The sequence below is a fragment of the Microtus pennsylvanicus genome, chromosome 3 (genome assembly GCF_037038515.1).
Source record: "Microtus pennsylvanicus isolate mMicPen1 chromosome 3, mMicPen1.hap1, whole genome shotgun sequence".
In the NCBI taxonomy this organism is placed as follows: domain Eukaryota; kingdom Metazoa; phylum Chordata; class Mammalia; order Rodentia; family Cricetidae; genus Microtus; species Microtus pennsylvanicus.
The window spans coordinates 42,197,462-42,214,255 of NC_134581.1; the positions used below are offsets into that span (position 1 = coordinate 42,197,462).

At 41.5% G+C, this 16,794-nt stretch overlaps 1 protein-coding gene across 1 annotated transcript in view; it reads right to left on the reverse strand.

Moving 5' to 3' along the window:
- Nucleotides 1-16,794, reverse strand: part of Cd109 (CD109 molecule) — a 112,542-nt gene that overhangs the window by 41,197 nt on the left and 54,551 nt on the right. The window contains exons 8-17 of the mRNA XM_075965138.1: nucleotides 16,677-16,773; nucleotides 16,016-16,157; nucleotides 15,396-15,505; nucleotides 14,285-14,509; nucleotides 12,781-12,882; nucleotides 12,630-12,692; nucleotides 10,955-11,131; nucleotides 8,350-8,502; nucleotides 4,457-4,531; nucleotides 3,716-3,776 (exon numbers count right to left, since the gene is read on the reverse strand). Coding sequence (XP_075821253.1) covers nucleotides 3,716-3,776; nucleotides 4,457-4,531; nucleotides 8,350-8,502; nucleotides 10,955-11,131; nucleotides 12,630-12,692; nucleotides 12,781-12,882; nucleotides 14,285-14,509; nucleotides 15,396-15,505; nucleotides 16,016-16,157; nucleotides 16,677-16,773 — 1,205 coding nt within the window. The remainder of the gene's footprint in view (nucleotides 1-3,715; nucleotides 3,777-4,456; nucleotides 4,532-8,349; nucleotides 8,503-10,954; nucleotides 11,132-12,629; nucleotides 12,693-12,780; nucleotides 12,883-14,284; nucleotides 14,510-15,395; nucleotides 15,506-16,015; nucleotides 16,158-16,676; nucleotides 16,774-16,794) is intronic.

Sequence of the window (16,794 nt, forward strand, 5' to 3'; positions counted from 1 at the left end):
TCTAAAATTATTTCAAAATATAAGCTGGGCGTAGTGGTGCACACCTTTAATGCCAGCACTCAGAAGGTATGGGCAGATCAATCTCTAAATAGTAATTTTCAGGACAGCCAATGCTTTGCAGACAGACCCTATCACCAAAAAAAATTAAATTTTAAATATAATGTAAAGAAAATTACACCACAGTGTGGTAGACACCATGGCTATAAAAGTGACTATGATGAAATCTCTTTATAGTCTGTAGAGAAGATAAAAAGTTGCAGTAAGCATGAAAGGATGGTAATATATAAAGTCTATTAAAGAGAAAATAGCTGTTTACAAAGAATCTGAATGATGAAAAGAATCTCAGTAGAAATCACTCCTTCTGCAGTAAGTTATCTGTGTTATGTTTTCTTTAATTAAGTCTTGAGATAAAAGGCAGCACATGAAGGGGAAAAGCTAAGGCAAGTACAAAACAGTCTCTAGAATGCAGCAGTGAGCTGGTAAAAATGGCCTCGGTGAGAAGAGAAGGCATGGCTGGGCTCAGATTTGGAGTGTGTAAATCATATTAAAGGCTTCGCACTGAATTTTATAAATAATGATCACTGAAGGTCTAAAATAAAGAAAAATGTAGGGTAAACATGCTTTGCTAAGTTAGCTCTGGCATCAGTACGAAAAGATGCTTTGGTGCTGTGGAAAACAATGTTAGAGGAGATGCACAAGGGCCGGGATGACAGCCGGAAGCCGGCAGAGATGAGAGAGGGTGAGATGGCCTGCGTGTTTTCCCGCATTTTTTTGCATATTAGGTTTGAATCTTTGGTGTATATGTTTCATTTGGAGCACCCACAGAGGTCAGGAAATTAGTAAGAGGGCACAGGGGGCACTTTCAAGGGACCAGAGAGAAGAAGAAACGGCATAAAGTTGTAAAGGAGACTAATGGAACAGGAAGGTTAAATTGTGGTGAGGTGTGAGAATAGGGAATACATAGACAGAGTAACACTAAAGATAGTTCAAAAAGTCAGATGGAAACCTGCACATTACTTTGGATGGGGGGGGGGGAGAGTGACAGAGGAGAGAGAGAGATAGAGAATTATAATAAGAGAATTAGAATTAAATCATAAAAGGAGCTAAAGCGATAACTCAGCAATTAGGAGCTCTTGCAGGGGACCCAAGTTTGATTCTCAGCACCCACGTAAGGCAGTTCACAACCATTTGGATGGAACTCAGGATCCAGCGTCTCCAGCTTCTCGGAACACCTGCACTCTTGTATACATACACTCATATACATAACTTAAAATGGGAATTAAAATGGGTTACCCTGTAACAGAGTGGCAACGTTCCTGCTGGACAACCTGCACTAAGACATAAAAAGTTCAGCTCCCAGAATGGGTTACTTCTTTTGGAGATTTTTGGCCACTAAATCGCCCCCATAGACCCCCAAATATTACAAGCCACTGCCCATATACTTGGTTACCCTCCAGAAGTTGGCGGGTTGTTAAGACGCTAATGCTGAAAACACCACAAACTTGAGCCATAAAACATGGAGATACCAAGCTGGTACTCACCTGGGATCTTCATCCATTCTGCCTAGGTTTTCATAGTGCTGGAGGGTACCTCTCACACAACCAGACGAGAAAGGTAACCATCAATCATGCCTACCTATGAGCCCTGCAAGCTACACTAATGATTGGCCTGGCAAGACATGCAAAAGTAGTAAAAATGGGTAGAACGACCCATTTTCTCATTGGATTTAGGGCCCACTCCATATGATGAAACCCATGCCTGCTAGCACTGTCAGGTTAAGAAACTGTGTCGGGTCCTAAGAAAGAACCAACTGCCATTATTCTGCTAAATGGACATAATATTAAACTGACTTCCAATGACTTATTATTATACCCATACATTAATATATCTCTCAACTCTCATCAAAGTTGCCTCTATTTGCAGTAGGTGGTGATTAACATAGAGACCCACAACTGGTCAAGGTGCAGAGAATAAGAGACTGTGGGGGTGCTCTGCCCTAAATAAGACCTCTATATCACAACCCCTCCTCCCTCAACTCAGAGACTGCTGTGTAATGAAATGTTCCCATCAGGGCTGACAATGCCTCCTCCAAAAGCCAAAGACCATCTAACAAAAGAGCCCCAGCATCCAGCATGCAAAGCCTTCTTTTGAGTTGTTGTTCAGGGTGATCCCAGAAACATTTTAGACAATTGCTATTCCCCTTGGTTGCCCGCCAATCCCAGATGTGGAAGGTAAGTCCCATTTCTGAGCTATCATGCACCTCAGACATGGGGTTCAGAGGTCCTGAGCAGGAACTGATCTGAATGCCTCCTCCCAGAAAACTTTCATGTTAACAGAGGGGAGCATGCACATCTCCTCCCTAGCTATGATGCCTATGAGCCACAATAATGACCAACAGGGCGGAACAGCCCTAAGGGTGCGGTAAGGGCACACAGCCTTGCAGCAACCAGCAGAAGCTCACAACAAGAGGGAAATCACACCCAGTAGTGGAAATCTAGCCAACAACTGAGGACTAGTGGGGTCATGGGTCTGGAGGAGAACCTACAACCACCCTTTGCTAAACCAGCATAACCCCTATTTGCATTTTTTTTCCCTATTTGCATTTTAAGTATTTATCCTTATACTCACAGATACTGCAGTCCTGCAGTAGCCTGGAACTTGAAAAGTAACCAAGAGCTGGTACCAGAAACAGGGAAATTTGAGAAAGCAACAAAGCCAGTGTCTCTCAAGAAGGTATTAATGGGGCTGGGGGGATGGTTCAGTGAGAAAGAGCACTGACTGCTCTTCCAGAGAACGTGAGTTCAATTCCCAGCACCCACATAGCAGTTCACACCTGTCTGTAACTCTAGTTCCAGGGCTTCTGAGACCCTCACACAGACATACATGCATGCAAAACATGAACATAAAGTAAAGATAAATTATTTTTTTAAAAAAGAAGATATTAGTATAATTTTACCTTTAAAAAAATAACTTCCACAGTTAACCATTATTATTTATTTCAGTCACTATTATTTCCTTCAGTCAAAACTTTTAATGACTTGTTCCTAAAGACACACTTGGAGAACTAATAGATACAACTATGCCTGCCAGATTGATAAGGGGTGTGTGTATGTGTCTCTGTGTGTTTCTGTGGGTGTTTGTATGTGTGTATGTGTGTAAGAGAGGTCTGGACAGCCGGGCGGTGGTGGTGCACGCCTTTAATCCCAGCACTTGGGAGGCAGAGGCAGGCAGATCTCTGTGAGTTTGAGGCCAGCCTGGTCTACAAGAGCTAGTTCCAGGACAGGAACCAAAAGCTACAGAGAAACCCTGTCTCGAAAAATAAAAAAAAAAATTTTAAAAAAAGAGAGGTCTGGACTATTTTTTAGGTAAACACCTAAAAGTTAGAGAACACTAATGCCTCAAAACTTGTTCCTTTCAATTAATTCCAAAATAGCTGCACAGTTTGCAATACAAATTAAAATCACAGGATCATTCAATATGTTCCAAACTATAATTCCACCTTTAAAAACTGCAGAAGGCAAATGGAAAGCACACATTTCAAAGACATAGTCAGGAGCCCAGAGAACATTCCTTGTCATCCTCACATATACTTCCAAAGTCCAAACACTTTAGCTGTAGGAACCAGGTTGAACCAGAAAGTACCTGTCCCATTAAGTAATATTCAATATATAAGGTAAAATATATCTAGTTAAGCATGTTATCAGGTTTTACTTACAAACACCATCAATGTTATCCTTTACAAGATTTGCATCTGTAAACACCCAAAGACCACATTCCTAGAAAAAAATTAATAAAAATGTTTAACTAAAATGAAATTTAAAAATCAAAGTTTAAATGTTTTTTACTCATAGAAATCGCCACACTCTCATTTGGGGGACTTAAGTATACAGGTGTGTGTGTGTGTGTGTGTCTGTGTGTCTGTGTGTCTGTGTGTTCCTGTCTTCCCTCCTCTCACACAAAACATACTTTTCAAAGTTAGATATAGTAATAGAAAAAAAATGTGTTTAATGACAATTCTACTCCCCTAACAGTGAATCAGTGAATTTTTCCATTTGTTTCTAAAACAAAAAGGATTCATCTCCCCACTCAGATTAGATTTATGGAACAGTGAACTTCAGTCACACTTCCCATAAAGGTTAGTCCTCATTATGATTATTAATTATGAAAGTGTTTATAATAGGAATGGACACTAATATCAGGGATGGAGAAAATGGCTCAGTGGTTAAGAACACTGGCTGCTCTTCCAGGGGTCCTGAGTTCAATTTCCAGCAGCCACATGATGGCTCACAACCATCTCTAGTGAGATATAATGCCCTCTTCTGGCATAAAGGCATATGTGCAGATAGAGCACTCATACATAGAAGAAATAAATAAATCTTTAAAAATAAATTAATATAAAAACTAAAAATAAAAAGATACTAATATCTTTTCAGATTATTTGGCCAACTATCCATACCTGAAAGACAGCGAAGGAATTCATGAACATGCCCAGATAGTACCCTGTGTTATAAAGCTCCAGTTCATGGACCACCTGCACAAAGATAAGACACAGAAGGAATTGGTTCTCATCAGTCTATCCTGTCCTCCACTCCTTCCTTAGAAGTAATTCAGTAGGAAACACAGTTTGCTCCAATACTGAAGGGACTTACGAAGTGAATGAATAGCCATGGCCGGACACCCCACTCTCTTAGGACCTCCACAGTGGGACAATACCCCAGGTCCCTCCTCCAACTCCCTAGGCTTTTCTAGCCAGCCAGCAGGGAATTTCCTATGGGTAGGCTCCCCAAAAACCCAAACCCATCCAGCGGCCCATCCAAACTACTAGCCATACCCATTTCCAAACTCGCCTACCTCCTGAAACCTTGCTGGAACTCTGAAACACAGCTTGCTCCAATACTGAGGACTTCAGAGGTGAGTGAACAGCCACACGGCAGGACACCCCACTCTCTAGGACCTCCACAGTGGGACAAAACCCCAGATCCTTCCCCCAACTTCCTTGGCTTTTCTAGCCAGCCAGCAGGGAGTTTCCTGCAGGTAGGCTCCCCCAAAACCCAACCCCATTCATTGAACCCCCCAAGCTACTAGTGACATGCCACCTAAGAGCTCAGAGCTTGCTACAACACTGAGGGGACCAAAAGAAAGTACCAAGAGAGCAAATCAGGAGAGAAGACCAAGAGAGCAGGCTTATAGAGACCTCAGATGATTTCTAAGACAGACATTCACAGTACAGAGCAGACCAAGAAAAGCTCCCAAACAGATGGCCACTTCAAGGATTGGACCAAGACACAAAGACACTGCCTGTCTCATTTGAAAGAAGAGATGGGTAGGCACCAATGCAAGAATTCCTCCAACAACCTAAAAAGCAGCATGGTACCACCAGAACCCAGTGGTCACACAATAGGAAGACTTGATCATCCTAACCCAGAAGAAGCAGAAGAAAACGGCTTTAAACATAACTTTATGAAAATGATGGAGACCTTTATTTAAAGAGGAAATGAAAAACTCCCTTAAAGAAATGGAGGAAAAGACAAACAAAAAATTAGAAGAAATTAATAAATCCCTCAAAGAAACCCAAGAAAACAAAAAAAGAACAATCAAACAGGTGATGCAAACAGTTCAAGACTTGGAAACTGAAATGGAGGCAATAAAGAAAACACAACTGAAGGAATTCTAGATATGGGAATTCTGAGTAAATGAGCAGAAACTACAGAGACAAGTACAACCAATAGAATACAAGAGATAGAAGAAAATCTCAGGCGCTGAAGATACTATAGAGGAAATAGACTCATTGATCAAAGAAAACATTAAATCCAACAAATTCTTGACACAAAACATTTAGGAAATCTGGGACACCATGAAAAGACCAAACATAAGAATAATAGGGGCAGAAGAGGGAGAAGAATTCCAGATGAAAGGCACAGAAGATATATTCAACAAAATCATAGAAGAAAACTTTCCCAACCTAAAGAAGGATATTCCTATGAAGGTGCAAGAAGCTTACAGAACACCAAATAGACTGGTTCAAAAAAAGTTCCCTCACCATATAATAATCAAAACACAAGAAACTCAGGACCGTGAGGGGTGCACCCACACACTGAGACAATGGGGATGTTCTATTGGGAACTCACCAAGGCCAGCTGGCCAGGGTCTGAAAAAGCCTGGGATAAAACCAGACTCGCTGAACATAGCCGACAATGAGGACTACTGAGAACTCAAGAACAATGGCAATGGGTTTTTGATCCTACTGCACGTACTGGCTTTGTGGGAGCCTAGGCAGTTTGGATGCTCACCTTACTAGACCTGAATGGAGGTGGGTGGTCCTTGGACTTCCCACAGGGCAGGGAACCCTGATTGCTCTTTGGGCTGATGAGGGAGGGGGACTTCTTTGGGGGAGGGGGAGGGAAATGGGAGGCGGTGGCGGGGAAGAAACAGAAATCTTTAATAAATAAATTAATTAATTAATTAAAAATAAAAATAAAGTAAAAAAATAAAAAAACACAAAACATGCAGGATAAAGAAAGAATATTAAGAGCTGCAAAGGAAAAAGGTCAAGTAACATATAAAGTTAAACCTATCAGAATTACACCCAACTTCTCAATGGAAACCATGAAAGCCAGAAGGTCCTGGATAGATGTGCTGCAAACACTAAGAGACCATGGATGCAAGCCCAGACTACTTTACCCAGTAAAGCACTACCAATGAAGAAAACAAGATATTCCATGACAAACACAGATTTAAACAATACGTATCACAAACCCAGTCCTACAGAAAGTACTAGAAGGAAAACCCCAACCCAAGGAAACTAACTGCACCTACAAAAACACAGGCAACTAGAGAAATTCCCAGGAATCCACAAGGCTGACTCTAGCTGAGACCATAGGCAATAGAGGAGAGGGGGCCTGATCTTGATTTGCCCTGTAGTCAGACTGATCTTAAATATCACCAACGAGCCTTCATCCAGCAACTGATGGAAACAGAGGAGGAGACCAACACTGGAGCACTGGACTAAGCTCCCAAAGTCCAGTTGAAGAGTGGGAGAAGTGAGAATATGAGCAAAGAGGTCAAGACCATGATGGGGACACCCACTGAAACAGTCTACCTGAGCTAATGGGAGCTCACCAACTCCAGCCAGACTGGGAAAGAACCATCATAGGACAAATTAGTCCCTCTGAGTGTGACTGACAGTTGCATGACTGGGGCAGACTGTGGGGCCACTGGCAGAGGCACCTGGACTTATCCCTGCTGCACGTACTGGCTTTTTGAGAACCTATTCTCTTTGGATGTATACCTTGCTCAGCCTAGATATAGTAGGGAGGGCCTTCCCCAAATCAATGTGCCTTACCCTCTCTGAGGATTGGAGGGAGGTGGGATAGGAGGGTATGTGGAAGGAATAGGAGGAGGGGAGGAAGTGGGAATTTGGATTGATATTTTTTAAAAATCTAATAAATAAGAAAAAAAGAAGTAATTCAGTATACAGTCCCCATGCTTAGTGAACTTGAAAATGGCACAAAACAAGGCACCATAAATATATAAGTGATCATTCATCATTTGATCAACCACAATTATACTTATTTAAAATTATGTTTGCTCTGCTCAGTTATACAGAGTTCCTTATAAATATAGGTGAGGAACTGAAGCGTCTCTGGTTGGTATGACCAACATGTAGAGGTCAGCATTAAAGTTTACCCATACTTTCAGCAGAGACAAACAGGCTAACGTGAGGGGGGTTGACACAGATTCTGTAAGAAGTCACAAATAGTGAGTATGTTATTAATATGCATAAAAATACTCAGCCCCGTTGGTAATGAAAGCATTAGAATAGCGCCAGGAGGAGGTTTTTTAATGAGACATTTTCATGCATCACTTTGTTAATACAATTGTTTTTAAGGATGCCGCTAGTCAGAATGGGTGAAACGGGCTAAAAGGATTGACAAAAATTCCTTCTCTTCTCCTCAGAGCATGGAATCGGAATCAGACCCAGACATTCTACACCTAGATACACACACCAAAGAACTAAAAGCAAAAGCTCGGGGGTACTTCCACACCACTGTTCACTTCAGCAACATTCACGAAGGCCAAAAGTTGGAAATCCAAGTAATAAGAACAAAAATTAAGATCCAAAAGGTAATAATAGGTATTAAAAGAATAATAGATAACAAAAGAAAAGTAAATGTAAAATACACGTCTTTCTGTCTCACATGCAGTGGAATGCATGTACTTTCTTCAAGGCTTTTCTGCTTCCCAGTTTACACATCTGGAGAGACTGATGAATTTCCTTTAAATATATAAGGTAACGCAATAGTTATTTTTTTCTTTTAACAAAAAAATTCACAAAAAAAATAAACTCACGTTTTCCATTGTAATATCATTTGAGGCATTCATCAGGTTCACACTTTTGTCAACAGCTACAATCCCAACTATGGACTCAGCCTCTGTCACTTTGATCCTGAGAGAGACCTTCTCAGATGGCTTGACTTGAGATTTACTCCAGAAGAGCTGTATCTAAGAAAAGAAGGAGGCAAAATTAATTTATTTCATTTCCCCAAGATCAATGGCTCAGAACCCACTGATTCTACTTTTGCCTTGGCCCAGGGATAATTCCAAAATCATATATGGCTTTTCTCTAAGAAATTCTTTTAAACTCCCAGATATTGCCAGGCAGTGGTGGCACATGCCTTTAATCCCAGCACTCAGGAGGCAGAGGCAGGAGGATCTTTGTGAGTTCGAGGCCAGCCTGGTCTACAAGAGCTAGCTCTAGGACAGACTCCAAAGCCACAGAGAAACCCTATCTCGAAAACAAAACAAAACAAAAAAACTCCCAGATATTTGCAATCCATGAAACATCTCCTTGTGGTATAAGCACCAATTATCCTTCAACTCTCCACTTGGCTTCTTTTTCCTTTTTCCATTTTCTATTTCTCAGTCCTCAGCTAATGCTGAATGCAGGACAGCAGTCTATAACATCTGTGCAGAAGGCCACCCTCGGAAGGAAGAGACAGGAAAGAGGAAAACTAGCGTAGGTCCCTAAGATCTTTACTTAGAAATGAGTGCCAAAACAGCTCTCTGGAACCTCACAGAACTCTCTACAGTGTAAGTGAAGAAAAGTTCCTTCCAGGAAAGGCATGGTCAGACCAGACCCTCAGCAGACTCCTCTATTCTGACTCCAGGGCTTCTTGAACTTCGTCTGTATGTTCCTCAAAGGATGGTCCAACTCATACTTCAAAAAGATCATGACTCCATCACGGTGTGGGAGGTCCTTCTATCTACATGTTGTTTTTATTGGTTAAATGAATAAAGGACTGTTTTGTGCTATGGCAGGGAAAAACAGAACTAGGTGGGGAAGTCTAGGCTGTATGCTGGGAGAAAGAAGGGTGGAGTCAGAGAGAAGCCATGGAACCACCGGAGATAGATGCTGGGAACTTTACCTAGGAAGCCACAGCTACGTGGTGATATACAGATTAATAGAAATGGGTTGAATTAATATAACAGCGAATAAAAAGCTAGAGCTAATGGGCCAAGCAGTGATTTAATTAATACAGTTTCTGTGTGATTATTTCGGGTCTAAGCTAGCTGGGCAGCCAGGAACTGACAAGCACCCTTCTGCCAACACCATCATGAGGCAAAGTCCCGTTCCTACTGAGAACCTCCGTGTCACCTAGCTCAGCCCTAACATCAAACTGTGCCCTTGATTACATTGCCCAACCATGACGTTCCCTCTAAGTCGCTGAACTATATGCTGGCTTCCTCCCAGGTGTGGCCCCTAACTGGGGCATTTCCTTTTCGACTGAAAACATGATCATTATTATCTAAAAAACCAAAGAAAGGATCTCTTTGAAAATGAAATTCAATTTTTCTATTTCATTTGTCCAAAAACATTTCTTAAAAAATATCCTTTAATATGCTCTGTCTTCCTCGGTGGTAATCTTCCACGCTGTTCTTAGCTTCATACCACCCATAGAGGTGTGTATCCTGATGTAAGCCTCCATAACGCCTTTCTAAAATTCACTTGTTTTAGGTGATTATTATAAAGTGAATATTTTTGCCTGAAATCAAGAAAATAGATTGCTACTTCTTTAAAATACTTTTCATAAAATAAAAAATAGTTTATATTATAGTTTTAAAAAGGGTAGGGTTGGTTACTCGGGGCTGGGGTGAGGCTCACACTAGCACATGAGCTAGCATGCACAAGGCCCTAGATTCACTCTCTGGCATCCAAAAAGTTAATACAGACTGTTTTAAATGAAAGCAAGTGTGACTAATTGATGCTACTTCTCAACGTTTTGCATTTTTTAAAGAAACTATTAAGAGAGCTGTGCTCTACAAATCATGACCCTGAAACTGATTCTTCCACTTAGGAAGACCAAGGCAGAAGTGTTCAGTGAGAACAACGGCACATTCCCGAGTCTGTGAGATGATTGCGCTGTGTTTCTTGTCAGAACTGGGGCTGAGGCGGTCCTGCACGAGCTAGCTCCTCAGGCTAAGTATCCCAGGACTAGTGCACAGGGGACCACACAGACCTCCAGAGGCAAAGCACTGAGCTCACTGACAGCCTGTCCTCCTTAGCTTACAGCTGATGGAGATAATCCAGAACCCAGCGCTGCCTCCACACACAACCCTGACGCCCTGCTCCCTCCTCACACCCACCTCACGGTCACACCAAGGTCAACACCATAGCCAGTCTGTGTTGCTGCTGGAGTTCCAGGCCAGAGCAAAATTGACTCAACTGGTTAAAAAGTACCGAAATGACTTTGATGACTTTAAGCTAAAGTCTTAAAGCCAGGAAGCACCGCTGACCAATAATAACTGCGGGGCTTACTATGAAGATACATGTCTTCTGAGTATAGGGAGAACAAGTTTCCAGACAGCATGGATGACTGATACACTTGCAAGGAAATACTGTGTTTCTCAGACTACACTAAAATCAAGTTTTAAACATTGCCACCCTAAATCTTACCTTATTTGTAAAAGCAAACTGAACAGGGATTTTCAGAACATCGTTTATAATTTCCCCATCATCTGCAACATAATACACAATTATGCAGGCCTTGGGAGCCCAGGAAGCTTCTGGTGTTAAAAAGAAAGTTCTCGAATTTTGTTTGCCCACAGCCACCAGCTGTCCCTTTGACACTACCTAAAAATAAAAAAGAAGAAGAGAGGGCAACTATTTGCTAAAGATTATCGTATTTCAACTGAGGTTGTGTTTATAATAATCTAATTATACAAATTCTTAAATTATCTTCACAACCTTTTAATCTTTTTACATGCGAAAATCTACATGATCAGTTTTGAGATGGGAGTTAAATTTCAACAGAAAGTAGATATTGTAACTGTTAAGACCAGCAATGAATCAATGAAGAATAAATAATAGCTGATAAAAACATATATATGAGTTAAAAAAGGAAAATGGTAACATTAAGAAAACACCAGATTGCAGTAACATGTCATCTTTTACAAATGTTATCTTTAATTTTCAATTTTTTACATTTTTAATTTTCAACTGATACATAATATCTGCAAAGGTTTATGGAATACAATGCAACATTTCAATATATGTATACAATGCATACAATGTATAACAACTATCATACATTGTATTTATTCATTAATTAACTAAGGTAACTGATTTATCTAGCCCTTCACTGGCCATGTCTTTCTTAAGTATCAGCAGTAACTTTTATTATTATTGCCCTTTGTCAAGTTGAGTAAATTCTCACCAGTAAAACAGTATTGAATATTTTTACCGTAAAAGTGTGGATGTCAAAACTTTTTCTGAGTCTATTGAGACAAGTGTTTTTTCTTCATGTAATACATTCCATTAATATTTTTAAAGTGCTTTTTAAATTATGCCTGCTAATCATTCTGTTTTTGCATCGGGGTTTGTGTGCATAAGTACAGGTGCCCAGAGAGGTCAGATGCCACACACGCCCTGGAGCTGAAGCTGTAGACAGTTGTGAGCTGCCCAATGTGTGTGCTCAGCATTGACCTCAGGTCTTTTGTAAGGCAGTTCATACTCTTAACCACTGAGCCATCTCTCCATTCCAGCACTGGATTAGGTATGTCAACTCAGTGACATTTCTGAGACAGCACTCACGTGCACTGACCATCTCTTTGTGTTGAAAACTATTATTTAATGGAAAGGAATACAGAGATCTAATGGGAAGGCTCGACTACCAAAACTACAAGGCCATGATGGCAAGTTTTATTTTCTTTCTTATATTTCACAATTTTCCACAATGGATCGATGTTGCCTATATACTAGAAATGTACATTTTATACTTGGTGCAAAATTTAGCTATCTACTTTAAATGAAAATGTAGATGTAGTTGAAGAAAGAAAAGTGATCATACAATAAGAAGAGCAAACTAATCTGTAACAGTTTTAGCACGTCTGGTGAGGACATGAGGCAACAATGCTCGAGATGGTTCTGTTACAGCTCGTGTTTGTGAGAAATTACCAGCCTTCAGTGACTGAAGGTGCTGGCAACATGAGCTTCAGAACTCCTGGCAGAAGGAAAGAACGGACTCTCCAAAGTGTTTCTGGCCTCCATAAACATGCCATGACACAAATGAGACAGCATGCATACATACACATAATAATAAATAAATAAAACCTTAAAATAAAGAAATTACCATATAGCTTAATCCTTTGAAAGGTTTGTTGCCACTAACCACCAATTCAAAAGGTGATCCCACCTAGAAAAGAAATACAAATTAATATGCATGCCCTAATTAAAAGGCCATCAAATCATGCTGTGATTATCAAGTGAGTCCTAAGCATTACCTTTACATGTTCCTCTCTGGTTTTAAGCTGGATGTAGGTCCGGCTGGGAGAGGTGAACATGCCGCGAACCGCCATATTGCCTACACTATCAAGGAAAGAAGCCTGCAGCAACAGAAACAAAGCTATAAATGTTCAGCTGCAGTAGCCTGAGAAAGAATGTGATCTGTTGAGTAAGTATGGACATGAAATCACTTTCAGTTTTGCTTTCAGGCAGAAATACATTCACCAGACATTAGTAGTCTAATTAAAGTCTAACACCTTTAATCCCAGCACTGCAGAGGCGGAGGCAGGTGAATCTCTGTGAGTTCAAAGCCACCCTGGTCTACAGAGTGAGTTCCCAGACAGCCAAGGCTACACATGGAAACCCTGTCTTGAAACCAAAAAAAGAAAAAGAAAGAAAGAAAAAAGGAAGGGAGGAAGGGACAAAGGGAGGAAGAGAGGAAGGTCTTTGCGCTCATAGCCCAGAAGTATAGCCCTCATTGACTTTGGAAGCAAGGTCGTCTTGTTAAGAAATGCAGGCAGAAGAGGGAATTGAACAGAAAATGGACCCCTTCCTTTCCACACAATGCTCAGACAGAAGCAAGAAACATCAACCCTGTTTGACCCACCAAAACAAAGAGTCAAAAACCAGCCAGAAGTGGTGGGGCACACTCATGAGGGGAAGGCAGGAGGATCACGGGTTTGAGGGCAGTCCAGACTGCACAGTGAGCCCCTGCCAGGCTGGGCTGTATAGTAGGACCCTATCTCAATGAAGAACAGCACAAAGAAAGCACTTCCAACAGGGCTGCTCCCTACCCAGTTAGGGCTCTGACTTGGGCAGGTCACGAGAATTATGGGGCATTCCCAGACAAGCCATGCTAGGAGAGAAAGCTCAGGAAAGGTGATTTCAAATAACTGGAACTCAACCAAGATGAGGGTGGGTTTGGGGAGCTTCTCCAATGGAATCTTTGCATTGCTATATTTTTCCGTGGTCCTTAAAATGAAATTACAAAGAAAAATCTAAAGTAGATCTTAGCCACTGTGGTAAATTGATGGAGGAAGGTCATTGGTTAATTAATAAAGAAACTGCTTGGCCCTGGTAGATTAGAACATAGGTGGGTGGAGTAAACAGAACAGAATGCTGGGAGGAAGAGGAAGTGATCTCAGACGCCATGCTCCCCTCTCCCGGGCAGTTGCGATGAAGCTCTGACCCAGGATGGACGTAGGCTAGAATCTTCCCAGTAAGCGCACCTTGGTGCTACACACATTAATAGAAATGGGCCAGGCAGTGTTTAAATGAACACAGTTTGTGTGTTGTTATTTCGGGGTATAAGCTAGCCAGGCGGCCAGGAGCCAGGCTGTGGGAAGAGGCCCGCAGCTCTTACTACAGTAAATGACATCTAAGCCTTTCTCTGTCTAAAGCAGACATGTGTCCACTTCCTGCCCTCTGGACTCTGAGAAGCTGTCTCCCACAAAATGACAATGACAATAACGTCGCTGCTTGAGGCATGGGAAGACACGGCACCTGCAGTTGCAGCTCAGTGGAGTTGTGCAGGATCGGGAATTCAATCTTACAGATTCCATCTTGGGGGATGGTATAATTTATGATGCTGATGTTAGCCGTGTCCTGCTCTCCATCGCTCCACCTTCTCCAGATGTTGGTGTTTTCCCTCTGGGTCACTACTAGGATTAAAGGATCTCTTCTTTCTTCATGAGTTAGTTCATTGCCATCAGAGCGGCTGACCTTCACCTAATGGTTAAAACAAAATATTTTAAGACAGGCAACAGGGATAGCAAAAGAGTTGAGCCTAGTTGAATGTAGTTTCCATCTGTGCTATTCCTCAACGCTAAACCCACAGTGTTACAGTTATTGGAGGCACCCCAATCCATGTTCGGTAACCCTTCTCCAGGAAGCCTCTGACACCATGGTCACTGCCCCTTACTCACATGGTTTCCTTCCCTTCCAAGACCCTTGCTTCATGTCTCTTTATGCTCTATTGTCATTGGCCTGACAAGAGTGAAGATACTTGAAAAAGACACTTGTATCCTGCCCTTTGGTTATCAGATAACAAAAATATGAAACATACGACATTAGAATTTCCCCAGAACTCTCATGCTGCGAGATGAGAAAGGCCTGGATCAGCCAGAGGGGAAACCTTTCTCCTAAAGTTCCAGTCTGTTAGGTACCTTACAGGAGAGACAAGATGGGCCATCGGTTGGTGGGACCGTGCCTTGCCATGCCTTCTGACTGCTTAGCTATGCCAGCTCTGGCCTCGACTCCAGCCTTGGGTCCATGACTCCAAAGATGGACTTGTAGGGATGAGGTCGCTGGGTCTCTTTGTACCTCATCCCACTCTGACCTCAGCGAATAGATCTCCTTTTGTTTGTTTTTCACCACTAATTTGTCTGCCTTAATTAGTTTCTCAAGGTAAACATGGCTTACTGGGTCCCTAACTATGACCCCAAGTCTGTGTCCCCTTTGGCTCCTTATTCTTTTCCTTTCTCCGTGTTCATATATCTAAAGAGGAAAGGTAAGAAACCTCCTTTTGGCTTAGTTTTAAAGACACTGAGCACATGATTTCCCATGGTTTCATTTCACTGAGACTCATGCTTAGGTAATAAATACACCCACTTACAGAGGCTGTGAAGTTGAGAGATGGCTTCAAGACAGTCGCATAATCAAAAAACTCAATGATGTAATCATGTTGCTTGAAAAACACATTGGTACTTGCATTTCTTGAGATACCTGTATTGAGGATTGCACCATTTAGAATGTAAAAGCAGTATGTCACCAAAGGCTTGTGTCTGCCTAAGCATCTTACTGGAGGAGCTGACGATACCAGGACACATAAGCCTACTTCCATGACTGAGCATGGTCCAAGAGAAGCTCAGAATGCTAGCAGGATAGTCTGCCTCAGTAGTTTGTACACCAAATACAGACCAAATACCTTTTGTTTGTTGGGTCAATCAAACAATCTGTTAAACTAGTAATAATAGGTTCCAAACAATTAACTTTTATGTTCTTAAAATAACAAACTGTCTAGGAACAGGTGACATTTTGGAGTGAGCGGCAAAGGAGAAAAGAGAGAAGAAGCCAGTCTGCTGAAAATGTAGGCCTCCTGTGTGTTTTTCTTATGAAACACTCTACACGTTAAAGCTTTCAACACTAAATAGCCTCCCTAGAAGCGATGAGAGAGCTAGCACAGCGGACAGCTAACAGACAGCACAGGATTTTATCGTCGTCGTGGCCACAAACCTGTGAGCGATTCCGTCACGGTAGCTACAATCTCTATGGGCCCAGGGATGACCATGTCCATGTGCACAGAGTGCTCATCCGAGAAATCCAGAACCTCCTTCATCTCTTTATCAGAGAAAGAGAAGTTGGCGAATCCATTTATCTGTTTTGTTTAAAAATTCCAGTTTACTTTTCGCTTTAGGAATTTAAACTCTAGAAATAAAACTCAAGCTGAGTCACATTCGAGAGTCGCGCCCCACTTTGTCCGCTAGTCCAGTGTTAGAAAGTTCAAGTCTTTTCTTAGGGTCTCATTTTGGTAATTCTGTACAAAACTTTATTTTTAGGGAAAAAAAGTTAAATTTTCCATACTATGATCTAATTCATAATTATTCCATCTATCATGCATTATGTTGAAAATGGGTGTAATCTTTCAATAAGGGCTACATTTTCCTGTGGTTCCTATAATTAATCTCTGTTGTTTGCTCATTTTTACTTGTGAGACAGAGTCTGACAGCTGGTCTGCTTTGCTAGAGGCAGAGGCTGGTCTAGAACTACTGCTCCCCCTCCTCCACCTCAAGGGTGGAGATAACAGGTGTGCGCCACCACAACCAGCCAAGTTCTATTTTTTAATCAAGATTAAAATATCTCCGTTGTAAAAGAGAAAAATATCTGCAAAAGTTACCTCAAAGATTTTTGTGATATTTTTCTTCTCTCTCCAAACAGATAAAGATAAAAATGTAAGTGTTACATGTCCCTTCACCGGCTTCCCATATGTATACCTGGAAAACAATTTTTAAAAA